The following is a 21,632-nucleotide window of genomic DNA, read 5'->3' as shown; positions in this document are numbered from 1 at the left end:
ATTATCGACAACTTTGAGTCTAACTTGCTGTATATAATCTTGCGGTCAGTCCGGCCATCAGGGCACCTAAATGATAAATTTCTAACTTTAATCATTCTACCATAAATTGGAAAACAACAAACAATATATTTTGATTAATTATCAATATTTGCCAGGTCATTTTTTTAAAATTCTTTAATTTCATAGCTCCTATAAAACATTCTTAGCTAAATTAAAAGCAATCTTATGAAAATTAATTTAGCAGATATTTAATAATTTTAAAAATTTTTTTAACAAATAAATTATAGAAAAAAAAATTGACATAGAAATTTAAAAAAATAAAAATTGCAATTTTTTTAAAATATTTTTTTGCAAGAAATTTATTTGTTAAAAAAAAAATTGTCAAGTAACTGCTAACTTTAATTATTAATCAATATTATCATCTTCTTTGCTTTTATTAAAATTATTTGGAAGAAAAAAAAAGTAATTAATAAAAATGATCCTTGAATTGTTTGTTCATTAATTACGCAATTGAAGATTACCTTTTACAGCTTATTTTTCGTCTAAAAAATTTCAAAAAATATATCATATAAAAAAAAATGAAAATTAAGTTAGCTGACATCTAAAAATTTTTAGAATTTTTTTTTTATTGAAAAAATTATAAAAAAATAAAAAAAAAATTTCAGTTGTAAAAACTTGAAAAACTGAAAGTGCAATTTTTAAAAATTATTTTTTTGTTCTAATTTAATTATTGAAAAAAATCAAAAAATTAAAAACGTCGGCTTTTAGTATTATTAAAAAAAAACATCAATATTTCTTAATGCCGTCTACAATTTAATGACCTAAAAAAAGCGTTTAGTTATATTGTCCCTGATGTATTATAATTTCTCGGAGTGGGCGTAAAAACTCAGCGAACATTCTCCATTATTTTTCTTTATCTTCCATATCCATCCAACACATACAAATACTCCAATATATATGTATAATTGATAGAAATGACGCACGTGCTATCGAAAATGAAACGTCAGTTCTTAGAACCCTAGAAACATAAAAAAAAAAAACAGTTATAGTAAGTATTGTATTTTGTATTAGTTAATAATATAAGGTTACAGTCAACGCTCTTTGTATTTGACTCGCCCGTACAGGACCATTCTCTGTATTTGACTCGTCCTTGTCCATAAGAGCTGTGTAAAATCGTCAAATACAGAGGAAGAATGTGGTCAAATACAGAGAGGTCCAATACAGAGAGCGTCGACTGTAAATTAAAAAATCTGTACCAACAAAAACAAGTTTTAGCTGTTGGAAATTTCCAGGACAAAGTACGTGTTAATGTACTCAATTATACAAGATACATGATATATGATACATGTAAATATGTAAAAAAATGTAACTAGCTGTTTCAAGAATCTAGTCACAAACACATACCAATAATAGACATAAATATAAAAACTCACCTTGGTGTTGGTAAGAAGCAATTCTCCAACTGCGAAGAATATAATAACAACAATACAAGCGCATGCTCACAAAGGAGAAAAACAGACGCGTCATGTAAGGTATATATAATTGCGCATGTAACGCCTCTGTCTCAGTTCCATTCGGACTTCGGACACGTGAACTGAACGCCACATACTAGTTCACCAAAGGAAGTTTATTTTTTGCTTTGTCCGCTCATTGTATGGGTGAGTAACTCCAATATTTTTATATTTTCACCATATTGTTTACATTTATTTCTTCTTTTATTTTTTTTTCTCGAAAAAAATATTTACTATTATTATTTTTATTAAATTAGACAATTATATTTTATCATTTTTTACGTTTTTGTTTGTGAAAATGTCGAAATAGCCGACACGACCTACTTGCCTTTCACTTCCACGTCAGATGTATTTTTACATTCAATTTTATATATTTTATATTTTATATTCAGTATATAGATTTCAATATAAACAATTAGGTTACACGCGATCCATAATTTATATTTTTATTTGGCTTGCGTGATATTTCTGGGGGAGATTGCTGATACCGTAGCCTTGAAATTTTTTTTGTTCTCGAGATAACGATTGTATGTGTCAGCGTAAGCCAATACAAGATATCTAATTGTCTATTATTATCATTATTTTCTTTTTGTTACGTCGGCGGAATTTTTTTTTATTGTGTACTCATATTACAGTTTTATATCCCTCGGCATTTCAAGATGAGTAATATAATGCCGCGTGACGTGGATTACTGTCAACAAAATGTCGCCCGACACGTGGATGTCGCAATAGATTTTTTTACAACTCATTCATAATTTTTATTCATTTTTTAGAAACTAAATTTTTTGTGTTTACAAAATATAATAATAACAGTGGTGATAGTAAATTTTTTTTTTTTTTACTAAAATTCAATAAATATTTTGATTGATTAAAAAAATTTTTTTTTAGACGTATGTGTTATGTAATTATGATAATTAAATCAACAGACATTTGACCTTTTTTTTGGTGTTTAGTTAATAAATTAGTGTTGAAAAAATTTATTTAATTTTAACAAGTATAATATTTGTTTTAACAATTTTTATGGAGCTGGTTAGCAGACAGCTGTTAATTTTTTAAATTTTTTTTAAGAAATCAATTTCAATAAAAAAGATATGAAAATTAAGTCAGCTGACATCTACAAATTTTTTTAATTTTTTTATGAAAATTATTTTAGCAGATCTTTAATAATTTAAAAAATTTTTTTAACAAGTAAATTATTTTTAAAAAAATAGACATGGAGAGATTTTAAAAAACTAAAAATGCAATTTTTTTTAAAATAATTTTTCAAAACAAATTTTTTTACTAAAAAGAAATTAAAAATTGGCCATGACTGTTAACTTTAATGGCATAAAAATTATTACAACAAAAAAAAAAATTTTCATTTGTTATAAACTTAAAAAACTATAAGTGCAATTTTTGAAAAATATTTTTTATTTATAGTTTAATAAAAGAAAAAAAATCAAAAAATTAAAAACGTCGGCTAATTTTAGTATTATTAAAAACAAAATATTAAAAAAATTTCCACTAATAATTTTTTTTTAGTTTTCACATGTGGAATTTTTTATTCATAATAATCTCATTGCTCTAAAATTATAAAAAAATTTCTAGTGTCACTTAACTTCAGTGTCTTCACTTTTTAGGCTTTGAAAAAAATAGGACTGAAATTAGCAGACTTAAGCCAATTTTTAAAATTTTTAACTAATTAATTATTAAAAAAAATATTTTTAAAAAATTTGCACATGTAATTTTTTTTAATTTCTTAATGTGGAATTTTTTTTATTAAAAATTTTTCATAATAATTTAGTTATAAAAATCCAAAAAGTTTTCAATTTCAGTATCATCAAAAATATCATTAAATTTGTTAATTGTTATTAATAATTAAAAAAAATAACTGTAATAATTTTTAACTTACAAATTTTATAAAAAAAAATTTTTTTTATAAAATTCTATTACAAGTTAATGTGCAATATTTATTTATTTTTTAAATTTAACATTTTAAACACTGAAAATATAGATGTGAAGTTAATTGACTATTATTTATAAAATTTTAAGAACAATTACCAATAATAAAATTAATTACAGAGCGAGAGAAGAGTATAAAACACGGAGAGAGCCCTGTGGAGCCGATAAGCAGCTGCAGGGATGAGAATGGCTATTTGCCAACAGTTGGTCGGTGGGGTTGCGAATGGCCAAGTTGACTCGAATCGACAGAAATATGGTGTCAGCCACAAGGACAAGCTCGAGGTCCACGGCTCAGGGGTGTCCCGTTGCCTCTGCCAGTCTGGGCCCACTATGCATCAGCTCCCCTGACCGTCGATACTGTCGAACAATATGAGGAACTAGCAGGCAGTGTTGAGCTGGAAACCCAGCGACTGATAAACGATCACCGATATGATACTATCGGTAACTTCCTGAGGTGAGTTCATCAACTAGACCCACTGGTCTATTTTTTTTTATTTGGTTAATTTTTGGTAATAACTCTGTTTTATTTTATTATAGGTTCTACAAGGACTTTAAGGAAAGTAATGAATCAATGGTAGATCGTTTCTACCAAAAGTATCAACCACTGATCACCCATAAACACCATACATGTGTAGGTCTTGGTTTTGAATTGTTGAGTCGCTTGAGTAAATTGGACGACAGATTTCCTGGTATTGCTAATGGCCTTTATTTGGTATCTTGTGAAGAGGTAATTTATTATTTTTATGCAAATTAAATTAGCAGACAATTGAAAATTTTTTTTTTAATTTATTTAGTTTTAAATCAATTAAAAAAAAAAAATTTTTATGATTTAAAACAATAAAATTTTTCAAAAATATTTAGATTAGATTTATTAATTTATGTCAAGGCACAACAGCCAAATGGCAAATATAAAACAATAAAAATATTTTTTTATTTCATTATCAAAATTAATACTTGTAAGCTGAAAGGGATGTAAAAAGCCATGCAGGCCATACATTATATGAAATAAACGACTACTACCTACTACTACTATAAAACAATACAATATTTACAGTGAAGTAGAGTCTTAAAACTAGATTAATCTATATAAACTAAACAAATTTATTATTCTACGTACAAAAGTACGATAAATACTGAGGAAATTATTGCCAATACAGTTTTCATAATAGTAGTTTTAATATCAATCTTAATCGAGTTAACCGAAAAGTTTTATAGAACAATAATACAAAGTAAACTAAATTTCATGTTTCAAAATTTATTTATTTCTTTATTTATTGAAAATTAAACACCCATCGGCTATCTACAAATAGAAATACAAGTTTGGATTTATTAATAAATGTAGGAAAAGATACAAAATCAGATAAGAGAGCAGAATTAAGTTAATTGCATATTATGATTAAAACATTAATTAATTAAATTGACTAATTAACAATAGGAAAATAGACATTTTTCAAGATTCTTGATGGAAAATTGGTAAGTACCATCATAGAAATCGATATCTAAGTGCAGAGAATTGATTTGGTTAGCTATTATGTTGTGAGGTCTATAAAGAACGTAATTTTTTTGGGTCTTCGTCGTTTTTAGTAGACGTTGACGTCTTAGTTGTAGTATTTAAGTTTTGATTTATGCTCACACTGCTTTCTTCATAATTTAACCAAAAAGAAAATGATCAAGTATCTAAATCAAACAAGTAATCAAATATCAGATTTTTAAAAATGTCTAAGCTCGATGTGTTTATAATCTCTGATGTAACAACAAACGAATATTCATAGTAGTTTGTATTGTAGTTTTATTTGGAATCTTAAAGTTTACGTTATTCCTCTTTACAGCCAACCTTTCAGATCGTTTTTCATCAGTGCATTCAATGTTTATTTATTTTTGAATGAAAAAAATAAAAAATTTTAAATAAAGATTAAAAAAAAATTCAAAAAAACTCAGACATTTTTTTTAACAATATTTAATGAGTTTTAATTAAAAAAAGATTTTTATTGGAAAAAAAAATTTAAAAAAACTCAATGAAATGTTTTAAAAATATTTTTAAGTTTTAATTTAATAAAAAAAATGAAAAATTTTTGAACGTCTGTCAAATTGTCATGAATTTTTAATAATTAATAATTTCTTTAATGACTTAGACTATTGGAGACATCGAAGGGTACGTTGGTGGACCACCAGCTGCAGACAGTGGAGAGAAAGAACACGTGCTCGTTTGCCTAAAAATAGAAATAAATAACCGTCGAGGAGTTTTGCTCCTGGACCCGGGTTACCACGTCGCCCGGGTGATAACTGTAATGGGGGATAAAATGTACCCGCATACCGGTTGGTTCACCCAGTTCGATGACAAGGAGTGTAAAAAAGAGTACAATTATTCTCTGTGCGTCCAAGACCCGGACTACGTCGAATGGCACGACAGAGAAACACGCCCTGGTGCCTTGGAGAATACACAAGTTGCTCTTATTTACGTCGCTCGGCCATATTTGACTGCCATTGACGTCACTGAGCGTCGTAACTTGGTCTACAATTTCCGTAGTTTAGTTGCTAGGGATACTAAGGGACATCTGACTGCTGGAATATATTTTCCATTGAAACTTGATGACGTCCAGAATTTTACTATTTTTTACCAAACTAACAACGGCAAAAAACGGGTTAAAATGCCCTTTGATAAATTTTATACTCCATCTAAGGTATTTATATTTTTTATTTATTTATTTATGAATTTTATCATAATTAAAAGTCTGAATTTTTTTAAAATCATTTTTAATTTTTATGTATAAATTTTATTATTTTTTATTTTTTATCTGTAAATTTTATTAATTAAATTATTTTACAAAGATAAAATTTTTTAATTTTTACTTATAAATTTTATTTATTTATTTATTTATTTTTTTTTTTTTTTTTTTTTAAATAAATTTTATATATTTTTTTGAATTTATTAATTTAATCATTTTTAATTTTTATAAATAAATTTTGTTGTTTTTAATTTTTTTTTATGAACTTTAAAATTTTCAATTTTAATTTATGAATTTTATTATTTTTAATTTTTTGTTTGTAAATTTTATTTATTTAAATATTTTAAAAGTTGAAATTTTTAAATTTTTATTTATAAATTTTATCATTCTAAATTTTTGATTTTTATTTATAAATTTTATTGTTTTTAATTTTTTATTTATAAACTTTAACATTTTTAATTATTAATTTTTTTATTTTATTGTTATTAATTTTTATATATAAATTTTATTGTTTTTAATTTTTTATTTATAAACGTTGACATTTTTAATTTTCAATTTTCATTTATGAATTTTATTATTTTTCATTTTTTGTTTGTAAATTTTATTAAATTAATTATTTTAAAAGTTGAAATTTTTTAATTTTTATCTATAAATTTTATTATTTTTAAATACCAAATTTTTTTTTTTATAATTTCAGATAGCACCAAATTACGAAGATTTGGAAGCGATATCAAAATGCGCATCTAAATTGGGAATGTCTCGTCACGAATTAGAGAGCCTACTGTCAACTCTTGCGGTGGTCGTCCGCGACACAGGATTTATCGCTCAAGTACTTGCGATCAACACCAGAATAAACAGCCTCGCTGAAGACAATTAACAAAAGCCATCCATACTCATGGTGTCGAAAATTTAAAACTTTTATCATTAATTATATTATTGCTTGCTTTCCTCATACAATTTTTTTTATTATTTTTATTCAATTAATACACATTAATATTAATCATTAATTATGTACTTATTGTTTGATTTTATCGACGGATATTTTAAAATTTTACTTGTGGTGACGGTAAATAAATATTTTTTTTTTTTTTTTAATAATTATGATAATTATCTAAATTGTACTTGGTTTATAAGTTTGCTTTCAATAAATGCCTGAAAAATATTTCACTGTTATATTTTATTTATTTCCTTAATTTAAGACGAATATAATTTTTTTTTTATGATTATTAAATTACATTTTATTATTGAGAGTGTGACGTTTATATATATTTGAATTATTAAAGTATATCAATAACAGAAAAAATTTTTAAGCTCGTAAAAAAAAATTTAATTATTTGCTCTAAAAAAAAATAATCTAGTAAATTTTATTTTGTACCTCAACTGAATTGAAGAAATCAAAATAAAAAATTAATACTCTGTGTAAAAAAAATGGAATATTCAATTGAGAGCTTAGTTTTGAGATAAAGTCAAATTACGTCCATTAGCTACGTTAATTAAATATTAACAGACGTAAGTTAGAAAAAATTTAGTTCAATAATTAATTGATTAATCTTCACTAGTAGACAAGTGTCGTTTCTTCTTATTATTATCTTCATCATCTTCGGTATCATCTTCATGTTTTCGTCTTCCGGATGTCTCAGTAGCTTTTGGCTTAGATTCCGTTTCAGTACTATCATTTTGACTTGCGCTAAAATTACAAATAAATAAAACGTCAGTATTGAATTAAAAGCAATAAATATAAAAAATAATAAAATTTATGTTAAAAAAAATTCAATAACTAATGAGATGAAATTTAGAGGTCATGCCGATGGTTCTCGAGCTTCAAGGATAAGACGAGGTACAGATATTTAATATTTTTCATACAACGTTACTTACTTACGTTGTATTTTTATTTTTAATAAAACGTCACCACCCTCGGGAATAATTAACTATATTTTTAATACTTTTGGGAGAACCTGCAATACACAAAATCAAAATTTTCCATTCCAATTTTCTTTTTTTATGTGATAAAAAATTTTTCTTAATTATTATGATTTTTTAATTAATTTATTAATTTTAAATATGGTAAGAAATTTTTTAATGCATTAATAATTAACAAGCTTTAATTAAAAATTTTCATGCAGTCACATTTAATAATCTAAGCAGGTTCCATTTAAAAAAGATGATTAATTTAATTATAAGAAGGTTTAAAATGTTTTATTTCATCAAAAATTTCAACTCAAAATGGCCAACTTCAACCACATCAAAATGACGGCGTTCAAGATTCAAAATGGCTGACTTTAAAAATCAAAATGGCGGACTATAACCGCGAAATTTTAAATTTAAACCTTCTTATAAGGGTGATTATCTGTAAGGATGTTTTTTGCTGTCCCAGGCATTTTTTTACTAGAAAAATTGTTATTTTGTTACTAAAAAAAAAATTTATTACGAAAATAAAAAAACATTTTTATTCGGAGCATTGAAAACTAAAATGAAATAAATTTTGGTTTTTTTGCTATAAATTCGCAAACTACCGAAATAACAGTTCCCTGGCCGGCCCCTTTCTCAAAATTGAAACTATAAGATTAAATTTTAAGTTATTCGTCCTTAATATATAATTTTGTCTATAATGTTTATAAACTTAATTAGTTAACTAACAATCTTCTTTAATAAAAAGTACCGAAAATTAATTTGTTTCATTAAATTCATTACACCGAAGTTTGTCCCAGGCGTTTTAAGAACAGTCCCCTGCCAGAAGTTCAAAGCCAAAAAAAAAAATCCAGCCTGCTATTTAATGTTCTGGAAGGTTTATAAGGACCTAACTAGCCTTGAGTTAATAACCACAGGGCTGTTAGCGCTTCATCGGCATTTTATTTAGTGTCAAAACACCGTTTGTGCTGGAAACATGTGTCTGGGCCACGAGAAACTCAGTCCCCTGGCAACTATTTTTATTTATAATTTATTTATAAAATTAGATTCATAAGACTTAATATTATTCTAATTAATGTAAACATTCATTGAGAACTTGAAAAGTTGAATGCATTTAAATAGTTTGCTTGATTTTTCTCAATTTGATAAAAAAAAAAGTCCCCTGTGATGTTATATGGCAAAAGATACACAAGAATCGAAAAAACAAAAATTAAATTGACTGTTTGGTTATTATCATAAAGCAGATAGTTTTGTAGCCCTTGTTAATTTTTTTCTAATAAAATCAAAAATAATTTGGTCGGACAATTTTGTACAGATTTAAGACGTCCTTACAGAGAATCATCCATAAATAAAAAAAAATTAAAAAAACAAAATTAATTTTTTTTAATAAACATCTTACCTGATTTTATTTTTAATACTGTTCGTCAAGGCTCGAATACTTCGTCTTGAACTTGGTACTCTAGACCGTTCACTCTGTCGACTAAACAAGCAACCCAACAACCAACCCATAAAAAAAAATAAACTAGCTATTATAAATAATTAAACAATAAAATAAATAATAAATCTAATTAGAATGAAACTAATGCCCGTTGACTTTATTAAATATGATAGTAAATAGTAATAATAAATAAAAAAAGAAATTACAGAGAGCATTAAATGACCAATAATCAATCTTGAGTCCTCCAATTATCCATTACGGTCTATTTCTTGCATTACGTGCTTTACGTTTGCTAGATTAAATATATACAGACAATAAATTTAAGACTGACAAGTATTTAGATAGTACGTTCAATAATTACAACAGAGACGTGCAAACATTACGTAAATAATATACATAAAAATTTATAATTTAAACTTTAAGTCACTGGATGCAATTGAAAGTAAATAATTGATGAGTAACTACTTATCGATGCAATTAAAAATTGATTGATTGATTATTTTTTACGAACCTTGGTGTTCCATCAGTCAACGCAAGCTGTCGTTCTCCACGATGATGTCTTCTGTGGGGCGAGTAATCAATAGCTGCCTGAGAATCACTGGCTCGAGGACGAGCTTGACGAATACGCTGTTCCCATTCTTGGTTGAAATTTTCAGCTTCGTCTAAAAGTAGAGAATATTTAGATTGCTGGACTGGTTAGAAATAATTGAAAAATTGAGAAATAAAATTACCGTCGTCAAGGTTGATGAACTCTTGGTGTTCTTCTTCATCGCCGTTACGCAAATCCTTCTTCTTCTCGATGATGTGAGCTCTTTCGCCAATATGGTGACCGATGGCCATCTTTTTGGTGCCGGCTCGGGAGTCAAAAACAGATTCTTTGGTTTCTTTGACGCCATTTGGGCCAGCTCGCATTGATTTTGATGCTTGGTACACTTGGGGACGACCATCTGGGCCGTTTGTGTAGGTCATTATTGATGTTGATGTCATGCAGTTACCGCTAGCCATGTTATCCTGGTGATAAAAGTAATCTATATTATCAAGAGAATAAGCAAAATTCTGTGGCCAGTGTATTTATATGATAAAATGGGTTTTTCTGGCTAAATTTAATATCGTTGGAAAGGTCTTAACCTGGAGTTGCGCCTTTTCATGGTTTCATATCATTTTCGCCAATAGTCAATTTATGATGGTAAGTACTTAGGCTGCATTCGAAAATGCTCTATCTCTAGATACATAATTAAGAAATTACCTTTTATCTTGTGAACTATTGACATTTTTAAAGATATAAGCTCATGCAGATGTTAGACTTATCAAGACCTTTTATTTGAGTACTCACATCAATTTTTCTTATATTTATATATGTTATATAAATGTATATATGAAAAATATATTAAAATGCATGTGGTTACTCAAATGAAAGCTCTTGATATTTAACATCGTTATGAGCTTACATCTTTAAGAATATCAATAATTAAGAAATGACCTTGTATCTTGTGAAATATTGACATTTTTAAAGATATAAGCTCATCCCGATGTTACACTCATCAAGACCTTTCATTTGAGTACCCACATCAATTTTTCATACATGGGTGATTCTCTGTAAGGATGTTTTTTGCTGTCCCAGGCATTTTTTTATTAGAAAAATTGTTATTTTGTTACTAAAAAAAATTTATTACAAAAGTAAAAAAACATTTCTATTTGGAGCATTGAAAACTAAAATGGAATAAATTTTGGTTTTTATGCTATAAATTCGTAAACCACCGAAATGTCAGTCCCCTGGACTGTCCCAGTCCTAAAATTATAACTTCAAGATTAAATTTTAAGTTATTCGTCAATAATATATAATTTGGTCCATAATGTTTATAAACTTAATTAGTTAACTAACAATCTTCTTCAATAAAAAGTACCGAAAGTTAATTTGTTTCATTAAATTCATTAAACCAAAGTTTGTCCCAGGCATTTGAGATCAGTCCCCTGCCAAAAGTTCAAAGCCAAAAAAAAAAAATCTAGCGTGTTATTTTACCTTTTGTAAGGTTTATAAGGATCTAACTAGTCTTAAGTTAATAACCATAGGGCTGTTAGCGCTTTATCGGCATTTTATTTAGTATCAAAGCACCGTTTGTGCTGGAAATATGTGTCTGGGCCACTTCAAAACTCAGTCCCCTGGCAGCTATTTTTGTTTATAATTTATTTATAAAATTGGATCCATAAGTCTTAATATTATTCTAACTAATGTAAACATTCATTGAGAACTTGAAAAGTTGAATGCATTTAAATAGTTTGCTTGATTTTTTTCAATTTGATAAAAAAAAAAAGTCCCCTGTGATGTTATATGGCAAAAGATACACAAGAATCAAAAAAACAAAAATTAAATTGGCTGTTTATTTATTATCATTAAGCTGATAAATTTGAAGCCCTTGTTAATTTTTTTTCTAATAAAATCAAAAATAATTTGGTCGGACAATTTTGTACATATTTAAGACGTCCTTACAGAGAATCACCCATATATATTTTAGATATTTATATACAGTCGTCGTCATTGATTTGTAACGGTTGGCAATGATTAGAGTAAAATAAAAAATTCTCAATTCGGACATCTCTCACTAAAAATTTCAATTAATAATATGTTTGGAAAATAAAAAAAATAAACGAAACTATGAAAAAAATTTACATAAAATAATTAATTGTAAGCTCAGACAAACATAATTATAGAACTTTAACTAAAGAAAAAGTACTATACATAGAGATAATTAAAAATAAAAATTCTTCTTTATGGTAAATCGCCAGCGAAATAATTTGGATATTCAAAAAATATACAAATAAATTTGATATTTCAATTAAAAAGAAAATCAATGAAATATCAGTCTCTTGATAATTACAGTCTTAAAATAAACAATATCAAATAACTATAGCTAAATATAAAGACATTTACTAAAATATTAAATCATATCATTATACAAAATTAAAATTGAAAAGGCCTAAAATTAGAAAATAATCCACCAAAACAATTTAAATTTTTTAAAAATGGAAATATAAACAGAAGAAACAAAGGAAATTAAAAAATAATGACAAACCTAAATTCAGACAATTTGAATAAAAGACATCAAAGTTATTTGTCATATACACAAATGAACAACTCTGAATATAGAAAAGCTTTACAAATGAACATCTCTAATTATGGACAAGGAAATTCGGAAATCTCTCGATATAGACATCTCTCATTAACGAAAACAAAAAAAAATACAATATTTATAAATTAAAAAATTAAAAAATAAGTAATCGTTCAAAAAAACACGCTTTAACATAAAACCAAACTAAAAAGTAGGAACTTAATTTTTTTTGGATAGTTCAAAATTAAGTTAAAGTGATTAATAAAAAAAAATTATTTTTATGTAAATAAGTGTGGAGATCAGATAAAAATAATTATTCAAGGGTAATAAACTCTGCACCAACATCTTCTTCGGAGAACTTTACTGAAAAATTAATTTTTATTAGTCATAGGTAATGTACGATTTTTTAATTTTTAGGTAGATTTTTGAGGGGGTATTAAGCCGATTGAGTATCAGCACCGGCACGTGCCATAGTCGCGGCTAATTGCGCGGTTGTAATTGCCATTGCGCCGGTAAACGATGATCCGTTTTGATGATGCGCTGAATTTGATGATTGAGACGACTCGCCCGCCATCTCATCGTCACTCAAATTGTCCAGGTCGTAGGAGTACGCGGTTGATGCAGCGTTCATTGCTGATGACTAGAGTCAATGACGAGGGTTATTCATGTCAAACTTTTCTTTCTTGACTACTAACGTGATACTATGATAAAATTCATAAAGATCAGTTCAATAGATAGATTTCTAAAAAATCTACCTAAAAATTAAAAAATCGTACATTACCTATGACTAATAAAAATTAATTTTTCAGTAAAGTTCTCCGAAGAAGATGTTGGTGCAGAGTTTATTACCCTTGAATAATTATTTTTATCTGATCTCCACACTTATTTACATAAAAATAATTTTTTTTTATTAATCACTTTAACTTAATTTTGAACTATCCAAAAAAAATTAAGTTCCTACTTTTTAGTTTGGTTTTATGTTAAAGCGTGTTTTTTTGAACGATTACTTATTTTTTAATTTTTTAATTTATAAATATTGTATTTTTTTTTGTTTTCTTTAATGAGAGATGTCCATATTGAGAGATTGCCGAATTTCCTTGTCCATAATTAGAGATGTTCATTTGTAAAGCTTTTCTATATTCAGAGTTGTTCATTTGTGTATATGACAAATAACTTTGATGTCTTTTATTCAAATTGTCTGAATTTAGGTTTGTCATTATTTTTTAATTTCCTTTGTTTCTTCTGTTTATATTTCCATTTTTAAAAAATTTAAATTGTTTTGGTGGATTATTTTCTAATTTTAGGCCTTTTCAATTTTAATTTTGTATAATGATATGATTTAATATTTTAGTAAATGTCTTTATATTTAGCTATAGTTATTTGATATTGTTTATTTTAAGACTGTAATTATCAAGAGACTGATATTTCATTGATTTTCTTTTTAATTGAAATATCAAATTTATTTGTATATTTTTGAATATCCAAATTATTTCGCTGGCGATTTACCATAAAGGAATTTTTTATTTTTAATTATCTCTATGTATAGTACTTTTTCTTTAGTTAAAGTTCTATAATTATGTTTGTCTGAGCTTACAATTATTTATTTTATGTAAATTTTCTTCATAGTTTCGTTTATTTTTTTTATTTTCCAAACATATTATTAATTGAAATTTTTAGTGAGAGATGTCCAAATTGAGAATTTTTTATTTTACTCTAATCATTGCCAACCGTTACAAATCAATGACGACGACTGTATATTATATATATATATATATGAAAAATATATGAAAATGCATGTGGGTACTCAACTGAAAGCTCTCGATGAGTGTAACATCGGGATGAGCTTATATCCTCAAAAACGTCAATAGTTAAAAAAGTACAGTGCAATTTAACAAAAGTCATTATTTAATAAAGCAAAATTTTATTTATTTATAGTTTACAAGTCAAGGTAGTCACATAGTGTTGTGTGGATAATTTTAAGAATTGATATACAAGACGGTAAAAATTTTAGTATTTTTAAAATTCTTGCTCAAGGGTTGGAGATACGGTAAAGTTAATAAAGACCTTTTTCGTAGAGAATTTAAGTTTCTATAAAAAAGGTCTCATAATTTTTCTGAATCTTTGATATTTTAGCCACACTAGCACTTTAAACTTTTGAACGCTATGGATAAGTTTTATAACTTGAGTTTTTAATATAGATTCCAATTTTGGAGAAAGGAAGAGAGATAGGGCAAAACTGATAAGGGCCTTTTTTGTAGGAAATTAAATTTTCTATAAAAAAAAGTCTGACATGATTTTTTCGTATTTTAAATATTTGATCCAGAATTTTGAATTGGAACTTAAACATTCAAAATTTTAATAAGTAAACTAGTTTTTAATTTATTAATAATAATTAGTTTAAACTTTTATGAAATTAAAGTTAACAAACAATTTTATAATTAAGAAAAAAATTCTACTTGAAGGAATAAAAAAAATTATGGATGTAAATTTAAAAAATAGTTTTTTTAAAATAAATTTATTTCTTAAATAAAAGCAAAGAAACAATGATCATCTAACAATTATTTAGATTTTTATAGCAATTAAATTGCAATGAAAAAAATTTGGTAATTATTTAAAAGTGAGGTCAATCCTATTTTGGGCCATAACTAGATGAAAAAATAACATTTTCGAATTTGTTTTTATTCTGTTTGTTTTACGGCGCATTTATGATAAAAATTGTTGTGAAAGAAAAAATAAAAATTTCGGAAGCTTTTTTGCATTCAAAAGTTGGAAAAAATTTTAGCTCTTATGTTTTTAGATAAAATTCCTATTTTATCTTTTTTTAATGTTTTTGAAAAGAACATAAAAAAACGAATTAAAAAAAAAAAAAAAAAAAAATTGAATATCACAATTTTCTAAAAAATTTATAAATTTTTTTGAAAATTCGTTAAAATTATGATAATAAACTTTTTTTTTTTAAATTGTTCATTTTTTTTATGTATTTTTCAAAAAAAAATATATCATCAAAATGAAATAGACATTTCATTCAAAAATATGAAAATTAAAATGGTTGACCCCACTTGTAAATATTTACCAAAAATTTCACATGCAGAAATTAAAAAAAATTACGAATTTATGATAAAATTTTTTCATAATAATCGTTTATTTATAAAAATTCAAAGAATTGTCAGATGTCTATTAATTTCAGTATCATAATTTAGATATGTTCTTAAAACTGGACCGTGTTAAAAAATAATCTTAATAAAAATAATAAATACTTACAAAATTAGAAAACATAGCATTCATATTCATCGTTGGCATAGGAAATCCAAAAGACATCATCTGATGCATGTTGTTAACAGGACCTCCTTGATGTTGGCCCATCATACTTTGACCTTGACCCATCAGTGCTGGTGCCATCATCCCAAAAGGATTGCTGAAGATGTTCATCATGCTATTCATCGATTGCATGGATTGCATGTGTGACCTAATGTTGTTATGGTAATGAGCAATGGTTAATGCGACTACAATTATGATACTAAAATCAGCCGACATTAGTGAACATTTTTTAGAAATTATTATAACAAATTAATGATGAAAAAAATATTTTTTATAATTTTTTTTTTTGCAATTTCTACATCTAGAATTTTTTTCATAATTTGTTATAAAAAAATAAAATGCTTGTTACATGTCTATCAATTTTAGTACCGTCGAAAATTACACAACAAAATAAAATAAAAATTACTGAATAAATAAATAAAAAATAAAAAAAATATAAATATCAGTCTTGATGCAAAAAAATCAGACTCCATCTTGAAAATAAAATTACCAAAAACAATTGACGATAAAACAATAAAACTACTGAAAATATTTATTAGCGAGTGAATTATGTAATGAAATATATATATGTTAGTAATTATAAATATTTACCCGAAAATTGGGTCGTCTTCAATATCACCCATCAATGATCCAAAGAGAGACATTTTTATTTTTTATATCTTCTTTATCAATTAAATTATTTTTATTTAATTATTATTAACGACAATAATAAATATTGCTCGAAAATAACCCTAGGCTCGAATTACCGTAAATTTGATTACGACTTTCGTGACAATGATAAAAATCTGAGGTGATCTATTGATCACGTTTTCACAATCCAGTTGCTAGAAATTTCTCGATGGAAAATTTATTAACACGACCTACGACGCACGTCAGTTTCTTTTTCCATAAAGTATGAAGTTTATGAAATTATTATTATTTTATTAAGAAGAAATAATAGTTTTGACACGTTGGCGCTGATAGATGGCGGGCTTGTGTCATTCTAAGATGGCGACACTTTTGAAGATTAATCAAGATGTCAGATCGAAATAATTATGACTAATGAGGAATGAGCGTTCGAAAAATTAATGGAATAAATTATGAGCAAAATTGATTTTATTTTTAGTGGAGTAATTATTGATTTTATTTTATTTGGAGAAAGGTAAAAATGGCGGATGTCTTATTTTAATGAAAATTATTTTAGCACATATTTGATAATTTTAAGAATTTTTTCAATAAAAAATTATAGCAAAAAAAATGATGAAAATTAAGTTAGCCGACATTTAATAATTTTTAGAATTTTTTTTATTAAAAAAATTCCATTTGTAAAATACTTGAAAAACTATAAGTGCAATTTTTAAAAAATATTTTTTTGGTCCAATTGAATAAATAAAAAAATTAGAAACGTCGACTAACTTTAGTATTATAAAAAATTGATGAAAATTAAAGTAGCAGATATTTAATAATTTTTAGAATTTTTTTAAGAAATAAAGTAGTGCAAAAAAAATTGACATGAAAAAATTGTAAAAAAATAAAAATGCGATTTTTTGAAAATAATTTTTTGGAATAAATTTGTTTGTTAAATAAAATTAAAAAATTGTAAAGTGATTGCTAACTTTAATGTCATTCCATTTTATGATTAAAAAAAAATAAATAATAATAATTTTTGATAGTTTATTAAATTTTTAACATTTATTTAATCAGCTGACACTTAAAATTTTATTTAAATTAAAAAAAAACTAAAAAATTTTTTTTCAGAATTTTTACTTGCAAATTTTTTTATTAAATTAATTATAATAAAAAAAAATTTATTTTTGTTAAAAAATAAAAAAAAAAAAACGATAAAAATAAATTCACCCATTAAAAAAATTTTAAATATTAAATTAACGATAATTAAAAATTAATTGAATTAAAACATTGAGTAAACATGAATGTTTGCGTTTCAAAAAAGGTGAAGTGTCACTTGTGATGTAATTACAAATAAAAATATTGATAAAATGAATTAGAAAAAAAAGTACTCTAAAAAAAATGAGTTAGGATATTAATTTTATTTGATTATTAAACTTTCATACATTTAAAATAGAAATAAATTTATAATTATAATTATCATCATTAATATTATTATTTAACGCTAGTTTATATGATACAGTATCAAGATTACAAAGAAGAACTGTGTTACGGTATCAATTGATTTCGAGTAAAAAACTTTAAAAATATCAGCTACTGTCGATTATTTAAATTCTGATCAAGTCCCTTTAATAAATATAATAACATATTGATCGAATGAATGTTAATTGTTCCGTTTTTTTTTTTTTTTATTTTTTTTTATTAATAAGTTTAATAATGAAAATGGCGTTTACAATGAAAATAAATCAAAAAAGCAAATTAAAACCTATATTATATATAAAAAAAAAAAAAAAACAACAAAAAATAATTGATTGCTCTTAATAATAATGTTGGATTAAATGTAACTATTATTTACTGTAACTGTTTAGTTATTAGTAACTGTAATTTCAATAATTTATATAATTAGTTAATTATTACCGATACATATGTCAATTGGAAAACTGGACTTGATTAATTTCAGCCATTTATAGAATAATAAGTTAACTCGTTAAAGATTACAAAAATAGTTGTAATATATATTATTTATATAAAATAATATACAAATTGGCGTATTTTTGACAAAGTTCACGTTAACTAATCAATTACGAAATTGAGCTATAAATGTTTTTAAACGGATAGACATTGTATGTTGCAGTTGTTATTGTTATTGATGTTGTTTTATTATCGACATACAAAAATTAAATTACTATCTAAGTAAGTTATAGCCAACTGATAGTTTAAACTAAATCAGCGACGTTCAGTGGCATCTCATCAATGTGAGTGCTGTAGAAATTCTCAATATCATGAAGCGTGCGTTTGTCTTCCTCAGTAATAAAATTAATGGCTACTCCCTTACGTCCAAAACGACCACCACGTCCAATTCTGTGGATGTAATTCTCACGGTTTGACGGCAAATCATAATTAATAACAAGAGAAACTTGTTGGACATCAATACCACGAGCCAAGATGTCTGTCGTGATGAGAACACGAGAAGATCCAGTACGGAATTGCCTCATAATAAGATCACGCTCTTTCTGCTCCATCTCTCCGTGAATAGCAGAAACAGTAAAGTCACGGTTCTGCATGTTCTCAGTGAGCCAGTCGACCTTGCGACGAGTATTGCAGAAGATAACAGCCTGAGTGATGCTCAGAGTGTCATACAAATCGCAAAGAGTCTCCAGCTTCCAGTCCTCCTTCTCAACAAAAATGAAGAACTGCTTGATACCCTCGAGAGTAAGCTGCTCTTTCTTCACCAAGATGTTGATCGGGTCGCGCATGAAGCACTTGGACACCTCCAAGACATCATTAGGCATTGTAGCCGAGAGCAAGATAACCTGGACTTCAGTTGGCAGCAGCTTGAAGACATCGTGGATCTGATCTTTGAATCCACGAGACAACATCTCGTCAGCTTCATCAAGAACGAACATCTTGATGTTGTTGGTGCGCAATGCGCGACGGCTTATCATGTCATAGACACGACCGGGAGTTCCAACCACCACGTGGACTCCTTGCTCCAATTTGCGCATGTCCTCGCGCACGTTGGTTCCTCCGATGCAAGCGTGACACTGAGCTTGCATGAAGTCTCCAAGAGCGATCACGACCTTCTGGATCTGCTGGGCCAACTCACGAGTCGGAGCTAGGATCAGAGCCTGGCACTCGTTGATAGACGTGTCTATTTGCTGCAAAATAGAAATAGAGAAGGTTGCAGTTTTACCAGTTCCTGACTGGGCCTGGGCGATCACGTCGTGCCCCTTGATGCATGGCAGGATAGCACGAGCTTGAATTGCTGATGGTTTCTCGAAACCGTAAGCGTAAATTCCTCGCAAGAGCTGGTCTTTCAGGTTCAAGTCGTCGAAGCTCTCGACTATCTGGTCCCAGTTCGACTCGATCAAACCATCTGGTTCCATTGCTGGTGGTCCGTCGTTCTCTAGTCCGTTTTTGCTTTCTTCGATGCTGCGTTCCATTGTTTCAGACATTTTGCCTAGAAATATTTTGTTTATTGATTTTTTTTTGTCATTTTATTTATTTATTTATTTTTTTAGATTTGTTTAGAGAAAAAAATTTAATAGCTTTTTTTTATTGCAGAAAAGTAGCTGAAAATAAATGAATAGAAGGTATTGTTAGTGTGAATATAACCTCACCAGTCACTACTTATCTTCAGAGTCACCCGACAGAGAGTTTTCAATAAAATCTTTATACCTGAGTCAGGCAATTACTTAAAAGCGACCATATGGCTTATTTTCACGCCGGCAAACTTTTCCACCCCCAAATGTTAAATCCTTCAGCCATTTAAGTTTCGCAGATAATTTTAATTTTCGATGACGAAAAATTAAAGGTAGTTTTTTTTTGCTGCTATTAATTTATATTAATAAAATTGAAATAAAAAATTTTTTTTTTTATTAAAATAAAATTCAGAAAAATTATTACGAATTTGTCAAAAAAAAAAAAAAAATTTTTTTTGATGAAAATTAATTAATTATTAAGAAAAAATTGAGAAATAAAAATGCGCAAGCACGTGGAAATGGTGGATAATATTTAACGAAAAGAAAAGAGTTAATTATATTCAAGGTGTTGCGAAATACTAAATATGTGTTGAAAAAATTCGCGGAGGTGATTTAGTGATGAAAAGGTGAATATTTATGAGAAAGGAGACTAAAAATACAGAAATTACTTGAGACCTTGATAAGCTGCAGATAGCGTGGGAGAGGAAGCATAGCGAGGGGAAAAAATTAATGAATTAATATGAACACTTACCTCAAAATTATGTACTCGGGGATTGCTGAAGATCAATCAGAGTGTAGTGATGCTGATGCGTACTCTAAGTATGTTTACTTGGCAAGTAAGTTGATTAAAAATCAGAAATTTAGTTAACAAGAACTAGTCACTTGCAAATGCCTCAACGTGGTAACGTTAAATGAGTGGTTAAATGTGAGAGAGTCATATGGCTTGAAAGTCCACACCTGGCATCTCCCCTCTGTTCAAGTTCCTCAATCTCCCTAAGCGTGCATGTCTCAGTCTCCTGGCTGCCACTTTGACTTCCTGTAATTGGCGCTATAATACACGCGCCAAATTTTTGAAACATCATTTTTAAAGGTTTGTTTTTTACACTATTTTTTTTAATGCAAATAAAGTTAGCCGACATCTAAAAGTTTTTAGAACTTTTTTTTTTATTGAAAAAATGATTACAAAAAAGGCAGTTACACATCTCTACTCCAAATTACTCAATTCTGCGACATACTGTACTCAATAAAAATAATCGAAAAACTTAAAAAAAAATTAGGAAAACGGTTGACCCTAAAGGCCATCCCTGCAACTTCCCGCTAATTCCGTTAGTACCTGGGCGCTTAAAATTGCACCTACGAAGTTTTTGAGCTCTTCGAGCTCAAAAATACAATCTATGTGTTGTTTTGAGCTCTCCAAGCTCAAAAAGATACCTTTTTTATGCTTTTGAGCTCTTTGAGCTATTATATATAATTGAGTAAAGTTGACTTGATTAGTTTTTGGAATTGAACCTTTATTGAAACTTTAAGCCGTTTAAAAGTTATTCCAAAAAAACCACATTTGAAAAAAAATTTTTTTTCAGTTTTTTTAAGATTTC

The 21,632-nt window shown here is 27.0% G+C and overlaps 3 protein-coding genes and 1 long non-coding RNA gene across 8 annotated transcripts; 2 read left to right on the top strand and 2 right to left on the bottom strand.

Annotated features, from left to right (window-relative positions):
• Positions 1–1,525: 1,525 nt before the first annotated feature.
• On the top strand, positions 1,526–7,340 carry LOC123270961. Its single transcript, XM_044737146.1, has 5 exons — positions 1,526–1,658; positions 3,573–3,906; positions 3,990–4,179; positions 5,585–6,133; positions 6,876–7,340. Exons 3-5 carry the CDS (start codon positions 4,024–4,026, stop codon positions 7,053–7,055), a joined length of 885 nt encoding a protein of 294 aa, XP_044593081.1. The 5' UTR covers positions 1,526–1,658; positions 3,573–3,906; positions 3,990–4,023; the 3' UTR covers positions 7,056–7,340.
• A 223-nt stretch (positions 7,341–7,563) lies between these two features.
• LOC123270958 (myeloid leukemia factor) lies at positions 7,564–16,841 on the bottom strand. 5 transcript variants are annotated; one of them, XR_006510739.1, is made up of 7 exons: positions 16,541–16,841; positions 15,893–16,097; positions 10,256–10,535; positions 10,036–10,186; positions 9,486–9,566; positions 8,054–8,133; positions 7,751–7,865 (listed from the first exon to the last, which is right to left on the bottom strand). XR_006510739.1 is itself a non-coding variant. In XM_044737141.1 (6 exons), exons 1-6 carry the CDS (start codon positions 16,591–16,593, stop codon positions 7,724–7,726), a joined length of 912 nt encoding a protein of 303 aa, XP_044593076.1. In that variant the 5' UTR covers positions 16,594–16,841; the 3' UTR covers positions 7,564–7,723. The 5 variants fall into 5 exon arrangements, 3 of the variants coding, with proteins under 3 accessions (XP_044593076.1, XP_044593077.1, XP_044593078.1); XR_006510740.1 differs by having other exon boundaries at positions 8,058–8,133; XM_044737141.1 differs by lacking the exon at positions 8,054–8,133 and having other exon boundaries at positions 7,564–7,865.
• A 1,780-nt stretch (positions 16,842–18,621) lies between these two features.
• LOC123270434 (eukaryotic initiation factor 4A-I-like) lies at positions 18,622–21,002 on the bottom strand. Its single transcript, XM_044736464.1, has 2 exons — positions 20,789–21,002; positions 18,622–20,015 (listed from the first exon to the last, which is right to left on the bottom strand). Exon 2 carries the CDS (start codon positions 20,008–20,010, stop codon positions 18,772–18,774), a length of 1,239 nt encoding a protein of 412 aa, XP_044592399.1. The 5' UTR covers positions 20,011–20,015; positions 20,789–21,002; the 3' UTR covers positions 18,622–18,771.
• On the top strand, positions 20,044–20,579 carry LOC123270435. The gene is made up of 2 exons (XR_006510604.1): positions 20,044–20,369; positions 20,519–20,579. It is a non-coding gene; the product is annotated as an uncharacterized LOC123270435 (long non-coding RNA).
• Positions 21,003–21,632: the final 630 nt, after the last annotated feature.

The sequence above is a fragment of the Cotesia glomerata genome, linkage group LG8, assembly GCF_020080835.1.
Source record: "Cotesia glomerata isolate CgM1 linkage group LG8, MPM_Cglom_v2.3, whole genome shotgun sequence".
NCBI classification, from domain to species: Eukaryota; Metazoa; Arthropoda; class Insecta; order Hymenoptera; family Braconidae; genus Cotesia; species Cotesia glomerata.
The sequence above is the reverse complement of the archived record's forward strand: the minus strand, read 5'-3'. Positions and strand labels throughout refer to the sequence as shown.